At 39.8% G+C, this 17489-nt stretch overlaps 1 protein-coding gene across 1 annotated transcript; it reads left to right on the top strand.

Moving 5' to 3' along the window:
- The first annotated feature begins 15181 nt into the window (after positions 1-15181).
- On the top strand, positions 15182-17203 carry LOC124212213 (uncharacterized). The gene has a single exon (XM_046612087.1). It carries the CDS (start codon positions 15182-15184, stop codon positions 17201-17203), a length of 2022 nt encoding a protein of 673 aa, XP_046468043.1.
- The last annotated feature ends 286 nt before the right edge of the window (positions 17204-17489 follow it).

Genomic DNA, 17489 nt, shown 5'->3' with positions numbered 1-17489 from the left:
TAATAACAATGCTTTTTCTTCAAGCTCATTTCTCCTTTGTCATTTCGTGACAAACACTTGCCAAATTGCGATTTCATCGCCTCGTCGATTGGCATCGATTTGCCTGCAAACGGGCATTTAATTTCTACCAATGTATTTGGCTTTCCCCTTTCGAAAATTACACCATCAGGGGAGCATGCTAGCCAAAAATTTTGTTGTGAAACAACGAGCCCAGTTTCCACAACTTTTTGATTCGTCACTTTTTCAAATTGACAACGTGCTTTGGCTTCAGTGACTTCACCATACTCGGTGTATTCGGTTTTGAAATCTTTCGGTTCAAAGAATGTAGAGCACTTTTTATCCCAATTAGGTTGTTTGTTGCTGGAGTAAGTAAACAAACTGTAGCAAGTAGTGCCGGTGATGCGATATTTTCGCTCGTCTAGCCATTTGCCGTACGACAATTTCGTCTCTCTACAGACTTGACGACAATCTGTTTCTAACAACTGCAATGTTTGTTTACAGCAATCCTTTAACAGCTGTACAGTTGTTTTTTTAATTATTTCCATGAATTCACTTGACTGATTGTCAAAGATTGACTCGATGCTTTTGAGCTCAGTTTCTGTTAAAACTTTGGCATCGTTTGACACCGGAAAAATGGGCTCATGACGGCCTTTCCTGAAAACAATATTTCTTTGGTTACAATTATTGGACCGTACACTCAGTAGAAATTAGTCAAAATTCATAAAGTACTTTTGGTCTTACTTATGTTGCACATACGCCGAGTTGGGGAGATTTTCCATAATTATTTTTTTGCGGGCGTCATCCAAGCTCTCATTATTCTGGTATTTCTTTTCTGGAGGCTGAAGGCACTGATGTTTGTTTAAAGGAACTGGTTCGTACGATTTCAGTGCAGCATCTTGCAAGTTTCTCCATTTGCACGGTTTGTCGGTGCAAGAGATAGTGCCAATTTTATCTAGGTCATTTCTGAAATCAAATTAGTAAAATTTGAATGGAATTTCTTCTTCAAATTCACTATTTTTTATGCATATTAAACGTATATTTGAGTTGAAGACAAATCTCATGCTGTTGGCGTAAAATTTTTTAAGGCTGTCACATTTTTAGGTTAGCTTATATCTTACCGGTAGCAATAGAGGAGAGTTGCAATGATGTGCTTGCACTTTTCACTTTGCCCTGCTTTGCACGAACACTTCACCGATATTATTTTGCCGTTTTTTTGTACTTTGCCATTTATTTCATGCGGTGGACCACGGATACAAGAAGTAAACACAAAGCTGTGAAACATATCTCGTCACTCGATGCACCTTCGTAGCTCAAACCACATTTTAATATGTGATTCGCAGCTAATACCCGTTCTCCTTCTACAAAATTACGTTGAGCAGGATTTGTACCTACCCAATCGCAAATATTTTCTAAATTAAGCAACATTCAGACAACAAAACTCATGCCACACATACCGTCTGTCATGTGACAGCGGAACTTTTCTGCGCCATTTTGGATAGGCCCCGCCCACATGTTGGATCCCAATACAACTTTTGAAATACGGTATTTGGAAAAGATTTATGAAAATAATAAAATTTGGTAAGTACTCTCACATATTCAACAGGTTTTTCTTTCAACTTTCAGAAACTTTTCACACATTTGAAAATCATTAAAAAACTAAGAAGTTAGCAAAATCTATCCAAATTCTTGACATACAGAATTTTTCGAGTGGGGAATCTCTTTGTGCTGAGTACAACCATTCGTTCGGAACGTAGAAAAAAATTTTATGGTGCACGCACGTTATAATAATACATATTGAGGAACACTTTTGCCTTTAATTTTCAAATTTTGTACATCCTATATTTTTGCTAAACAAAATGCTTATTGCAATGGAAGGAAAGACTGAATTGGTCTGTATAATATCAAAATCCGCGGCCGCCAATTGTCGCCAGTTATACAACTTGGTATTGTACATACGGGTTACAGCGAATTGAAGATGGTTGATCGAAAATGAAGCCGGCTGATATCAACTAATTGATTTCAAAACTGAAGACATTCAATGTAACGTGTGCGTAATTGTAGTAATTTTTCTCCTTCATGAAAATAAGACTTATTATCAAATAATTTTTTTTTCAATTATTACTTTTTTCTAGCTTATAAACTTCGTTAGAGTGAAAACTAAGCATCTCGCATGATGGCGTGAATATTCACTCTTTAAGGGGTTACACCACTCGAAGATTTTAGAAATTTCGATTTTTTTCGGCTTAAACAATATTTTCGGGTCATGAAAACAATATCCATCTGGTCCTATAGTGAAAAATTTATTTTAAGAGATTCAATTCTCAATTTTCCCACAGCGTCTCGGAGTAACGCTGCGTACTCGTAAAACTTCAAGCCCCTGTTTCTCGAGACCACTTTTTTTTTAAACTGGGAGGACAGATTACTTGAACACCGTTGCATGGATCGATTTGAAATATTGACAGTAGCTTCACAATTACATTCTCTATGAAAGTACGGAGCCTTTTTTTTATAACCAATTCACTACTTATTTTTGGACCAAAAATCAACTCATTTTTTCAATAGCGCACTATATATACCAAATTATATTTAAAAAAAAAATTCCTCGAACTTACTGTACTACGTATCCATAGGCGATAATATGTTGATTATAAAAATTTTTGGTTTTTTGTGCCAGTTTTTATACTGTACGAGAAATCCGTCCTCCCGTGAAGGAGTTTCAAAAAAAGGCGATTTCAAAGGTTGGCTCTGTCCCCGCCATTTTGCATGAAAATGATATAAATTTTTCTTGTCACACTTCAATATGTATTTTATCAACTCTCTGAAATAAATACTATTCTTTTCTCCATACTCCCAAAATAAATCGTCAATATTGGACCTTTTTTCGGCCGTTAGAGTGGTGCAACCCTCAAGACTTAACTTTTCCACTCCAAACGCTTGGAGTGAATAAAATTATTTTGAATTTCACTTGATTGGAGTCAATATTCACTGTATTGGAGTGAAGTATTCACACGATTTGGAGTTGTGCAGTTTTCACTCGGACCTAGTGATTTTTCACTCCATTGGAGTGAAGTCTCACTCCATGATATTATAAGAGAGTGTACATCTGTAAAAATATATATATGTGACAGAAAATTTGCTGGCTGCCTTCATCATTGTTGATTATAATTATCATGGATTGAACGAATTCCTTCGTCGCAAATTTATCGCAACGAACCTCACACTACACATGAAAAATCTTGATATCGGAATTAGATTATTGAGAACCAGCGTATGTCAAACGATTAAACAAATATAGTAACTAGCGACGATTGGTACAGTTCGTCTATTTGGTTTAGGGGAATCCTTCGCAGGGATTCTGCCTAGTGATGCCGTCGAGACGAGACATTTCTCGGCGAGACGAGACGAGATTGAGAAATTTCTTGTCTCGTCTCGAAAAACTCTCGTCTCGAAGTCTCGAGACGAGACGAGAAATTTTTCTCGACTGACGAGATTCTCGATCGAGATTCTCGACATCTCGAGATTTCTCGAATTTCTCGAGATTTCTCGGATTTTTCGAGATTTCTCGGATTTCTCGAGATTTCTCGAGATTTCTTGTCAATTTCGAGATTCCTGGAATCTCTCAGTCTACGTTTGATTTTTGGGGCACCGAATGAGAAAAATGAATAGTAACTAGGCGAGGCCTTGCCTCGTGAGGCCCGCGAGCGTTCTCAATTAATCAGGTTGCAGGGCTTCGCGAGGCTTCGCGAGAACTCGCGAGGCTCCGCGAAGCCGCGAGGTAGCGACAGGGAGCTCGTGAGGACCCCGTAGCGCTTCGCTTCCCCGGCGGACTCGCGAGGCACGCACGGCGTCCCCTAAATTTTCATCGTTTTCGAGGATATTTCTGACGATTTTCGCAATCAAAGTTTTTACGTCGAACCGGCTCCGTGAAGAACGACTCTTGGATGTTTCTGGACCTCGTCGGCACCTTCTTTTCGTGTTGTTGAACACTGAAAAAGCGATCAAGTGAGTCCTTCGTTTTTCACCGGGCGTGCGACGCCATTACCAAGCCAATTATTCCCTTTTCGTCCCAATGATCAAGAAATCCCCGTTTTCTGTCTCTTCTCGAATTAATCATTCGAGAAACAGTTTTTCGTCGGTCAATTCGACGTGACGAGTGTTGAGCCGCGAGTCGTTTCCCCAAAAATCCCTTCGAAGTCATTGAGCTCCTTTTTTTGAGAATTGCCCCCTTGTTTTGGAGCCGATTAGTTATCGAGCCATTAGATCATAGTTTCAACCCCTTTCTTAGTGTTTTTGTTGAGCCCTGTCGTCGATTAACAGCCCTGTGTCTCTTTCCATATCGAAATTGCCCCGGTTTTTGTGTGTTTTGCGATGCTGGCGAGCGAGAACTTTGTTTCGTTCGATCAATCGGGTCTCGCCGGGGAAACCCGATTCGAACGTCCGCGTGGTTCGCTCGGCCGCGAGGCTCGCTCACCCAGTGTTCCCTCTTTGTCATCACGAATTAAATTATCGCTGTTAAATTGTTTATTGTTGTTTTCTTTGATCTTTTAAGTCCATTTTGAAACGGTTGCTGGACCGTCTGATCGTGGGATTTCTATAATTACTATTTTTTCGATTTTTGAAAATGATTTTTTTTTTCGTAAATCATTATGAATACCCATTTTTGTTACTGTATAGTATTTTTTTGGATACTCAGATTTTATTTTAACACTTTTTGTTTCCTCATAGGGGAAGCTATGTGACGGTGAAAATAGTTTTTTCCAGTTTCCAATGTCAATATGTTTAAAATGTCCTAAAACGTCGAAAAATCATATCTAAAAATATGTCCGGGTGTGTGTGTGTGTGTGTGTGTATGTGTGTGTTTTAAATTATTGCTAACAGGTTTTTAAAATTTACGATTATCATTATAGATCTGACTATAAAGTGGTGGACTCTCGTGGAAAATGAAGCGTTCCAACATAGTGGAGATTTGTAGCCACAGCAAAAAGAAAAACAAACGCCAACACGCTTCAATCAGATCCAATGAAAGTGAAGAAGATGATTCGACGACCGGTGAACTTGAAAAAAATTCTGGCGACGTCGGGCAGCTGGAAATCATAGTGACTCAAAATTTACCGTCTACTTCATCGAATAAAGATGATTGTATTGTACCGACAACGTCCAAAACACAGCAAAAATACTCTGCATTTTTTGAAGTGTGCTCGGTCGATAAAGAAAAATATGGAAAGTGCTTACTGTGTCTCAAGTCCGGAATTGATCGTCGAATTAAAATGAAGGATTCGAATACTTCGGGGCTTCAAAGACATTTGCGAAATGCACATTATGGCGATTCATCAGTGAAAAACTTTGTCGATCCCAGCACACCATTTGCTACTCGGCAAAAAGATACAAGGACATTCGAGCAAAGAATTGTCGAATGGATGGCAATTAAGTATTTACCGTTTTCGGTTTTCGATGACGATGCCACTCAAGACTTTTTCACTTTCCTTAATGGAAACTTTGCATATCCGAAACGGACGAGTTTGCAAGAAAAAGTCATCAATCACTTCGTGATCATGAGAGGAGCTGTTTTTAAAACAGTGAAGAAAGTTGATTCAAAATTTTCTTTGACAGTCGATGGATGGACATCGATTGCTAATCGATCGTATTACGGCATAACGATGCATTACATCGATAATGACTGGAAATTGCAATCTCTACCGCTGGATTTTATTCCATCGAATGGAGCTCACACAGGCAGGGATATGGCTAATCTCGTGCTCGATGTGTTAGAGGAGTTCAAGATTAAATCAAAAATTCAAGGCATCACTCTCGACAATGCGGCTGCAAATACATCGTTCATAGCCGAACTCTCCGATCTCTTATGTCGGGAAGGCATCGAATTCGACGCGAGTGATTCACACTTCCGTTGTTTCGCTCACATTTTGAATTTGGGAGTACAAGATACATTGAACGCTCTGAATCCGGAACACCTAGATTTCGAGTTGTCTACCGATATTGGCAGCTCTGACGAAGAGACCGTATTATCTGTATGGGAACAATCGAAAGAAACGAATGTCATTAATAAATTGAGAAAACTTCTTGCAAAACTGAAAAGGTCCGAGCAGTGGATGAGTAAATTGCACGCATATTGTGACGCCGCCAACGAAAAAAAAATAGCGATAACGATGGACGTGTCAACTCGATGGAATTCGACTTACGTAATGTTGCGAACAGCACTGAGTGTCAAGTCGGCTCTTAACGCACTGATGCACAGCTATGGAGAACTTCGCGAGATGATAATCAACCCTGAAGAATGGGAAATCATCGAGGCTGTGTGCGCGTATTTAAAACCATTCGATCATCTGTCGACGGTTCTCGGTGGTCAAACGTACATTACGTTGCCGTTGGTAATTGTGGGGTTCAATATGGGCTATTCCGCGTCAACCGGATCAGTCATCTCTCAGATATTTTTTTAATTTGGCATGTGGATTGTGTAAGGGGAGTTAGATTTTTGTGCCAAAGCGCGAATCTCATAATGCAAAATTCGATTTTTTATGAACAATAACAAATTAGACTCCCATTTTTTTCAAAAATTCATAACTTCGGCAACAAATTAGATACAATTTTTTTTTTTTTTTCAAATTACGCGGAAAGCTCCATAGAATTTAAAAAAAAATACGAAATGGTAAAAAAAAGTTGTTATCAATTGTTTATTTAACAATTAATTTTTCAAAGATTTTTAAAACAGTGACCGACACGATCAAAAAATTTTTTTAAAATTCTGACATGTTCCTTGAACTGTACTACAACCTGTGAATTAATTCCAGAGGGGTGTTTTTCTTCGTTTTCGAGTAAAAAATCATTAAAGGTGTCGATGCGCATGAAATTGCGGCGCGTCGAGTCTCTACGTAATGGCGGGCGGCCGGTTGCCGTCCACCGCTACCCCGCGGCGGCGTCGCGGCGTTATTTTAGAGTCATTTTCACGATGTAGGACATGATTGAAGAATCTGAAAAAAATACTGTACCTTCACAAGGCCTGCTCAAAGCGATAAGTGAAGTTTCAAGAATGTGTTTTTCACCGTTTTTTTATTACAGAGATTCGAAATTTGTTATGACGCATTATGATTCAAACATGAATTACGAACACAGGTCAAGTGTTGTTCCAGGATATGGAATACGTCCACCTGTGCATGCGTCACCTAAATCCTTCATTATCCAGGTAGTCCGGGTCACCACCTCGATTCCATATCCTGGAATATAGTGCTTCACCCACCCAACGACTCTTCTAATTGCTTGAATTCCACCAATGGGGCTAACATAATGCAGGTGCAATTCAATGTACCTGACTTTAGCCAAATGACCCCTTCGCGGAATCGAGGTGGTGACCCTACCTGGACTACCTGGATAGTGAAGGATTTAGGTGACGCATGCACAGGTGCAGGTATTCCATATCCTGGAACAACACTTGACCTGTGTTCGTAATTCATGTTTGAATCATAATGCGTCATAACAAATTTCGAATCTCTGTAATAAAAAAACGGTGAAAAACACATTCTTGAAACTTCACTTATCGCTTTGAGCAGGCCTTGTGAAGGTACAGTATTTTTTTCAGATTTTTCAATCATGTCCTACATCGTGAAAATGACTCTAAAATAACGCCGCGACGCCGCCGCGGGGTAGCGGTGGACGGCAACCGGCCGCCCGCCATTACGTAGAGACTCGACGCGCCGCAATTTCATGCGCATCGACACCTTTAATGATTTTTTACTCGAAAACGAAGAAAAACACCCCTCTGGAATTAATTCACAGGTTGTAGTACAGTTCAAGGAACATGTCAGAATTTTAAAAAAATTTTTTGATCGTGTCGGTCACTGTTTTAAAAATCTTTGAAAAATTAATTGTTAAATAAACAATTGATAACAACTTTTTTTTACCATTTCGTATTTTTTTTTAAATTCTATGGAGCTTTCCGCGTAATTTTAAAAAAAAAAAAAATTGTATCTAATTTGTTGCCGAAGTTATGAATTTTTGAAAAAAATGGGAGTCTAATTTGTTATTGTTAATAAAAAATCGAATTTTGCATTATGAGATTCGCGCTTTGGCACAAAAATCTAACTCCCCTTACACAATCCACATGCCAAATTAAAAAAATATCTGAGAGATGACTGATCCGGTTGACGCGGAATAGCCCATATGCTTCTTGACAAAATCGAGACGGTAACTCACCAACTTGATGCGAAGCCATCGCGAAGTTGCGTCGACGAGGAATTTATCGAAGCTTTCCAAGCTGGAAGAGATAAGATGCTCAAACACTACAAGAAAACGAATTGGATATATGGAGTTGTTCTCATCCTCGATCCTCGGCACAAAGTTGAAACGTTTCAACTCACATCTTGGGGTCGTGACATAGAGAAGGCATCAATGGCTAAGTTTCAAAAAATTTTTCGCGAACAATATTGCGCAAATTCCACCGTCGAGATGATAGCATCTCAGGGTAAAAGTTTATCGGATCAAGGAAGCCAGGGATCCTTCGATTTATATGAACTTTATGAGGCCTCCACGCAGATTTTTCACGAAGACTGTAGTGAACCACAGCGAGAATTCGAGCGCTATTGCAAACTCAAACGGGCGAGCCGGAACGAAAATATTTTGGAGTGGTGGCGAAACAATTCGAATTCATTTCCGAATTTGGCAAAAATGGCGCGAGATTTCTTAAGCATCCCGGCGATAAGCGTCCCGGCTGAACGTTTGTTTTCGAAGGCCGGTTTGATCCTAAGGAAACACCGAAATAGGATGTCCAATGAATCAGCGAGAAGTCTGCTGTGTTTAAACGGATGGCTGACGTGCAGCCTCAAATCATCGATTCAAAAAAATCTTAACCCGTCCGAATAATAAAAGTGCATTTGAAAGCGTTTTATTTGTATTTAAATTATTCCAGCCCAGTCCATACCCAAGCCCAGGGACGCCGAGATTATCAAGAATTTCGAAAGTCTCGAAATTCGAGACGAGAAATTTTTTCGAGACGAGAAATTTTTCTCGAAATTCGAGACGAGAAATATTTCTCGAAATTCGAGACGAGAAACATTTCTCGAAATTTTTTCGAGACGAGAAATTCGAAATTCTCGTCTCGTCTCGCTCGACGGCATCACTAATTCTGCCTTTAAAAATTCTCAAAATCATGCTGAAAGCATTAGATTTGACTCTCGATGTATGGCAATAATTAGTAGCATATCTGACAATTTTGAATTCGAATTACTATTCTGTATAATGTTACTTTCTGTAAGTTGAGATATAGGGTTCGACAAACCGGATAGATAAACTGTAGCTGATTTTATACCTATGGAGAATATTTTACGCAAGATAGTTCCAGCAAAATATCCGAGGGTCCATAGTTAGGGCACGATGGAATCATGAAGCGCCATCAAGTACCACAGACCTACGTGGAGCGCACCCAATACGACGGGGAGTAGAGTCAAGGACGCGTCACGTGGTCTGTCATTGCAAATCCACTCCTTCGCCGCTCGTTCGCGCCCCGCGGAGAATCAACGCGTCCTCGCTAATTGCAGTCGCGTCCTAGCGAAACTCAGCAGTCTTCACGTGGCTTGCAACGTGCATACATGTCTGGCAAAGTGTCGATTGTCTTGCAGTGATCAGATCTTAATTATCCAACGAATTTCATTAAAAATTAAAGGATCAGAATATCATATCCGTATACTTCGGTAACGGTGAGTAATCTTGCAGTAATCAGGTCATAATTCATCAACGAATTTCATTCAAAAAATTAAAGATTCAGAATATCGTATCCGTATACTTCGGTAACGTTGAGTAAATTAACAGATTATATTGCGACAGTGTTTGCGATGCCTTGCCACAGTAGCTCGTGTGGGTATCAGCTATGTGGTGCGCACAGTAGAGACAATTTATCGAATATACATTTCTATCGACTTGGGGTGGAGCTAGCCGGCGGCAGGGTATGCACGTTAGCTTATGCGGATGATATAGTGTTACTAGCGGAAAGTGAAGAGGAAATGGAGGTAATGATTAGGAAGTTAGAAAGGTATATGGATAGGAAAAGGCTGACGGTAAATGTAGGGAAATCAAAGATTATGAGATTTAGGAAAGGAGGCGGTAGAAGGAAAAACATAGATTGGAGATGGAAAGGGAAAAGGATAGAGGAGGTGAAAGAGTTCAGCTATTTAGGGTATAGAGTAAAGTGCAATGGGGGACAGGAAGCACAGGTGAAAGAGAGAGTACGGAAGGCAGGGGTAGTAATGAGGCAGGTATAGGGAATAGGAAAAAGAAGGTTTGGGAGGGATTGGGAAAAAAGGATTTGGTTATTTGACAGGCTAGTATGGACGGTAATAGAGTATGCATCGGAGATATGGGGGTGGAGAGAGTGGAGGGCGGTCGAGGCGGTACAGGATAGATTTTTGAGATGGACATTAGGAGTGGATGGGAGAACACCGGGATATCTAGTAAGGGAGGAACTACAGAGGGAGAAACTAAGGATTAGGGCAGGGAGAAAGGCATGGAATTTCGAAAGGAAGCTGGAGAGAGGGGAGGGTAGCGAGTTAGCTAGGAGATGCTGGGAAGAGATAAGGGACAAGGCAGAAGCTGGGAGGCAGGGATCGAGGTGGGAAAGAGAAAGGGAAAGTTTCTTTGCGGAAAGGGGAGCAGAGAGTAGAGAGGTAGTCGCGAGAAGGGAGAGGGGCGAGATGGAGTTTAGGGAAATAGAGGAGAGAGAGAGGGAAGAACAGAGAAAAGAGAGGTGGGAGAACAGATGGTACAGGCTAGTGAAAGGAGAAGGGATACCAGGATATCTGGGAAAGGGATGGGGAGAAAGCAGGTGGATAAGGGTGGCAAGATTTAGGTTAGGAAGCGAGATGAAGGAGGCAAGGTACTGGGAAGAAGAGGAAAAGAGAAGGTGTGGGGTGTGCGGGGGGGAGGAGGAAACATGGGAGCACGTATGGGAAAGGTGCGTAGGCTGGGATAGAAGGGAGGAAAGCTGGCAGGAGGTGGTGAGGGAGATGTTAGGTGAGGAGGGGGGGGGGGGGGGGGGGGGGGGGGAGAAGTCTGGATGAGAGAATTGGAAAGGATCAGGGATGTACAAGAGAATGAAAGAGTGAGAGATGAATGGGAAATGGAAGTCGATTAGGATAAGGACGAATTAGGGAATAGAATAAGGTAAAATAGGATAAGGTTAAGTAAAGATAAGGATAAAAAGTAAGAAAAGGATAAGAGGGAAAGTAAGGGAATGGCAAGGCAATGGCACAGGACACAGGCAATTGGAAATTAAGTAAGGATAAGGTAGGAAGTAAGAATTAGGGTAAGAATAGGTTAAGAAAACATGTAAAAAAAAAATATTGTAAAGGAAGAGGAAAAGGGAAGTCCTTGTAACCCCAAGGGGAACAATAAGGATTACATACATACATACATTTCTATCGACTTCCAGCGAATGATCATGCTCGTATGCTACAATGGTCAGTTAATAGTGGCCTTGAGCATTTTACCGAATCTTCGGAAAAAGAATTAGATCGGTTGAGAATTTGTAGTCAGCATTTTCCTGCGATTATAGTCCGCAACCGCGGTCGATGGCAACTCGATACACTTCCTATTCCATACGATCCTCTAACCCGAGACAGCCCGGTAAAATCGATCGATGACAGAAGACAAACCTCTCAATCAGAACAAATCGTACATTTGCTAAGCGAAATTAAAAATGAATGCCGTCTGATTATAAATATAGAAAAAGAAAATTCAGAACTGAAGAAAGCGGTCGCTAATTTGCAAACGGAAACTTCTCGTCTGAGAAAGCAAAATTCTCTACTCAAATGTACTCCAGCTATCCGTAGTCTCGAAAATAAAAATTCCAATCTAAAACAGGTCTTACCTGCAACCAAGCTATCGTTTGCTTGTTGCAAACAGAGAATGCAAACCGATATTTTACCTGACGAGTCCGTCCGTAAGGCTATCGTGCAAAGAGTCCATGCTTTCTTGCGTACATTCATAATGATGCAGCTTTTTCATAAAGATTTTTCTAAGTTTTCCGACGACGAAAGGCAACTCACGATGGCGATGCATTATTCATCACCTAGCCTTCACAGAAAACTGCGCGATAATTACGGATTTGTTTTACTTTCGGATTCGTCTTCAAAGAATTGGTTCGGGAAAATTCAACTTTGGCCAGGTCTTTGCCTTAAGGTCGATCCCCTGCGACAGCCCCAACCAAAAGTTACCGACCGTTTGCATATTAAAAAGGTTGATAATTCGTTCGGATCGTAATCAACAACTTTGCAAAGCTCATATATACGTACTCGGTGCCAGTATACATAGTACAGATATCATTTGCTTTCGTAAAATTTATTCTAAAAGTATTTTCGATCTGACATTGCGAGTAAACTTTTTGACGGAACTATCCGAGCTATGCCCCAACACACAGAAAAGGTCGCCTATACGGACGACGCATTCTTATGTGTGCGTGTTAGAACGACGATCGTGGCAACGTTGCGCGTCAGCTGTCATATTCATATACACCTACGGATATTCACGTGCCGAAGTTGAATCTTTCGAGAGATAAACGAGCAGATTATAAGAAAAATGTCAGATCGGACGCGACAAAGGGGGAGGTTCATTAAAAAAAAAGTGCTGGCAAAAAAAATGAAAGCCCTAGCGGCTTCGTTACAAGCGCGAACACCACAACCAAGAACCGATCGGGAAAATTTGGAGGTTATCCCGTGTCATGGGAGACGTATTGTCGAGCTGATAGAACTCGGCAAGAATCTTCGGTGCTGCAAATGTTCCAAAGTTCTTTCATTGGAAAATATAGTGAAGGAAACACGTCTCGGGCTCAACTCTTGTTTGACGGTCTCTTGCGAAATTTGTTGTGTGAATACATCCGTTTTAACGGGGAAAATGCACACTTCGAAAAATAATAGCAAATTGTCAGACGTGAACACGAAAATTGTCCTCGGTAAGTGTATTAATTTCATAATTGAATTCCATATATTTTTTTTAGATTTTTTATTTTTAATAAAACTTTCTTATTGAGAATATGTAAATTTCAACAACTGGTGAATTTGAAAAATTAACGACGGAGCCAGGAATCGAACCTGGAATCTAGCGATGCTTTACAGGAGACTTACTCCACTAGATCACCTAGCCGCCCTGACTCTGTTGTCATTAATTTCTCTCATAACCAGTGAGTTCAAATTTGTTCAAAAATTGTTTCAAAAACTTTCTTATTGTCATAAACAGGAGCTGTTCACGCTGGCATTGGTTCCACCGCTTTGACCAAGCTCTTAGCTTGTTTGAACGTACCTCCCATAACTGACAATTTGTTCAAGCGGTACGAACGAGAACTTGGACCAGCGATTGAAGAATATGCGAAGGAAAGTTGTCAGAGAGCTGCCGAGGAGGAGCGCAAACTAGTAATTGAGAATGTCCAGAAGTTGTGTGATGAAATGTGAGGCTACGTAGACTAAGAAAAATTGTTACTTCAATCACTTCAGTTGCAAAATGATTGTTCGACATGATGTTGAAAGTTTGCATCGTTGGAATGCAACAAAATTCTGTTTTTTCTTCAGCAAAGCTCATAATTATTAATCAATATTTGGCCCGGATAATAAAACGATCGTCTCTCGAGTCCCAAAAACTCAATCAAGACACAAAATGGCCACGATTTTCAAAATTCAATAAATAATTAATGGAAACAATGTTTTTCGTTGAATCTCAACGTTGCAAACTTCAGAGTCATTCCTCAACAGATGTAATTTTGTCACTTCGTTGCTGTTAAAAAAATCAAATTGAACAAAACAAATTGGGAATAATTCAAAAATATAACCCAAATCTCACACCAGTCGGGTTGAATCGGGTAAATTGATAAAATGCAGTTTTTTCAAGAATCATTTTTCAGACTTTATATATATATATTATGTGTGTGGATGCAAACTTTTCTGTAATTTTGTATGGGAATATATTTCTAGGGATAGTTATTACAGTCCGTCATAATTTGTACATCATGGATTGTTCACAACGATCATGTGAAGGATCAATAAAAAAATTGTTTATAGTGAAGACTAAGCGCCGGTAGAAAAATGAAGAAATACTAAACTGTGGAATACGATGAAGATTTTTTTCTACGTTTACTAGGGTGGTCCTTATTTGGGGTGTTGACGAATTCCGATAAGTGCGCCCCCTAGACACGTTTGAAATAAATTTAAAAAAATGTGTGCGAAAACGGAGCGCTGTAGTCCAATTAGAAGACGTGCCTATAAGCTCGTTTTGTTTTTCATTTGAATAACATGGGATTTTCAGACTACTTCAGTCATTATGTTTTTGAGTTGTCCCCATGAACGCAAAAAATTCTTTTTTCACATAAATCTGTTGTTCATGGATCTCGGAATATCGTAAAATCTTTCCCGATCCAGAAAAACAGACGGCGATCAAAACATTTTAATTTTAATTATTACTTTTTAAAAAAGTATAAAGTATAAACGATGTGTTTTTAAATACACTAATTGAAATACATATTTTTTCCCACATGTACAATTATTTTTTTTTACAAACTTATGACGTAAATAAGACTGCCTTTTAATTGGTGAAATACTGTCAAGCACCAAGCGGCTAAAAAGAGGTATTCTCACGTTGATCAATTTGCCGTCGTGTATAATATCAGGGGGATGGGGGGCGTAAAGGTTGTGATAACGACTTGTGGAAAAATATACGCGTAGTTGTACCCATGAACAACAGATTTATGTGAAAAAAGAATTTTTTAAAACATAATGATTGAAGTAGTCTAAAAATCCCATGTTATTCAAATGAAAAACAAAACGAGCTTAGAGGCACGTCTTCTAATTGGACTACAGCGCTCCGTTTTCGCACACATTTTTTGTTCATTTATTTCGAACGTGTCTAGGGGGCGCACTTGTCGAAATTCATCAACACCCCAAATAAGGACCACCCTAACGTTTACTCATTTCGTACAAACCCAATCTGTATTATATTGAGAGAATCGATCATTTTTTTCTTAAATAAAATATTAATAAAACGGTAAAATATTCTGTGAGTTTGATTATTTCATTTTCTACGACTGTTTGTTCGTATCAGGCCATCTGAAATAGTCGACGCGATCTATCCTCATCTGCATGACCTTGAACCTGCAACGAACTCCGATAACCATGAAATTCTCAACGAAAACCCTTCAATGCTGAAAGCGACGGAAAAATTTGATGAAGCATTGGGTAACATCGTCAATATTATCGTTTCTTACGATATGGGATGGAGTAAGCGAGGCAACGGAAAGAGTTACGACAGCCTCAATGGTTACGGTGCGATAATAGGATTTTTCAGTGGCAAGGTTCTCGATTTTGCAACTCGGAATAGGAAATGTAAATTCTGTGATGCGGGTCGATCCAAAGAAGATCACGATTGTCGGTTGAACTTCCAAGGAAGCGCTAAAGCCATGGAACCTGATGTTGGGGCTGAGTCGGTGAATCGAAGCACTGTTCTGAAAGATGCAGGACTCAATGTTCGAGTTTTAATCGGAGATGAAGATAGTTCTACCATCGCGGCAGTACGTCGAGGAAATTCGCAACAAATTTTTAAGTTAGCCGACACGAATCACCTCCGAAAACACTTCGTCAGTGAATTGTATGAACTACAAAAAACTTACAAAGAGATGAAAAAAAAAGAAGCTATCCCTCATCTCAAAAAGTGCTTCGGATACGCAGTAGCGCAAAACAAAGGAAAATCTGTGGAACTAACCAACTGCCTTCGTAGCATACTTGACCATTTTTTCAATCGACACGACAACTGTGGACATTGGTGCCTTCGTCGCTGTGATAGTTCAGGCGTTCAAAAAGTTGTGTTTCAAGATCCAGGGCTGTACGAGAAACTGAACGGAATTTTCACCAAATACGCCAATAACGCTGCGAAATTCTCGGTCGCAGCGTCAAGCCAAGCCAACGAAAGCCTGAACAATATAATGTCCCATAAAGCTCCGAAAAATCGGTGCTATAGCCTTAGCGAATCGGCTGATTTTCGATTTTCAAGTGCTGTCTGTAATAAAAATGAGGGTGATAGTTATTTACTTGCTGTTTCGGAAAAAGTTCGAGTTTCGGCCGGGAAAAATACTGCAACATTTGTAGATAAAAACCAAGTGAAACGTTCGGAAAGAGCGTCAAAAGCAAAGTTGCCCAGCGCAAAAAGCCGCAGAAATGTACTGGCTGATCAAAGACAGGCTTTGCGAAAGAAGGCAGAGCAGGTGGAAGGAATTCAGTATCAATCAAACTGTGGCTTTGACATGGAAACCGACGATCTGGGGAATAATATTGCTGAAGACATGGACAACAACAATATGGAGAACGCATTGCCAGTGGATTCAAACTTCATATTCTTCGACTTGGAAACTTCGGGCCTTCACAAATCAGCAGATATTCTCCAAATTGCTGCTATGTGCGGTGAGTCTACTTTTTCGGAATATGCCAATCCTTCTCAACCAATTACACCCAGCGCAACGGCAATCACGGGCTTGAGAAATGTCGCTGGAGAATTATTTCTCTATGATAAAAGACTACCGTCGATTCCCATTCACGAAGTGCTACGGAAATTCCAAGAATGGTTAGTCTTTTTTCAACCATGCATTCTTGTGGCGCACAATGCCAAATTTGACACTCCGTGGTTACTGCAAGCTTTCAAAAAAAATTCTATGATAGTCGATCTAAAAAAAGTCATCGTTGCATTCGCCGACACTCTCGTCATTCTAAAGAAGCTTCATCCTGAAAGAAAAGGTCCCGGGATGTTCAAACTTTCCAGGCTCGCTGAAGATCTACTTCACGTTGAACCAAACGAAAAATTTCACGAAGCATCATACGACGTCGATATTCTCGAAAAAATTGCTTCCACTATTCCGAAAGAAAAATTAATTGCGAATAGCAAATCTTTCACGCAATGTTTTGTTCACGAAGCTCGTTTGAAAAAAGCAGCGGTACTCGAACGATCTCTGAATGTTTTTAAGGGTGTTATTTCTCCAGGAATGATTAAAAAAATAGCAAGTGCTGGAATTGACAATAGTGAAATACAAAAAGTATATGCAGAAAGTGGAAGAGACGGTATAGTACGATTATTGTCAACCAACCACACAGACAAAAAACCTCGTGTCACGAAAGACAAAAAAATCTTGGAAAAAATTCTCGTATTTCTAGAAACCAACCAAAGCTCAGTCTAGTGAAAAAAAGAAAAATACTGTCGAAAAAACGCGTTATTATTAATATATATAATATTTAACGTTATGTTTTATCAAAGAGAAAAATATTTTATGTTGAATATACGTTTGTTATTTTGAAGTTAACCTCGAATTTATGTATCCTCGAATACAACACATTGTTAATATTAAGAGATTTATTTATAATAAAAATGCTCTGAAGTGTTTCGTCAATTTTTCCAAATACCATGTTTTCACTAGGAGACCGATATGTGAGCTGTTCAAACTGAGCGCCTGGCCGTGCGTACAC

The sequence above is a fragment of the Neodiprion pinetum genome, chromosome 2, assembly GCF_021155775.2.
Source record: "Neodiprion pinetum isolate iyNeoPine1 chromosome 2, iyNeoPine1.2, whole genome shotgun sequence".
In the NCBI taxonomy this organism is placed as follows: Eukaryota; Metazoa; Arthropoda; class Insecta; order Hymenoptera; family Diprionidae; genus Neodiprion; species Neodiprion pinetum.
Note: the sequence above shows the minus strand (reverse complement) of the source record. Positions and strands in the feature narration are given on the sequence as shown.

Coding starts and splice junctions, on each gene's coding strand:
- LOC124212213 (XM_046612087.1), top strand. CDS start 15,182: ATGCTGAAAGCGACGGAAAAATTTGATGAAGCATTGGGTAACATCGTC.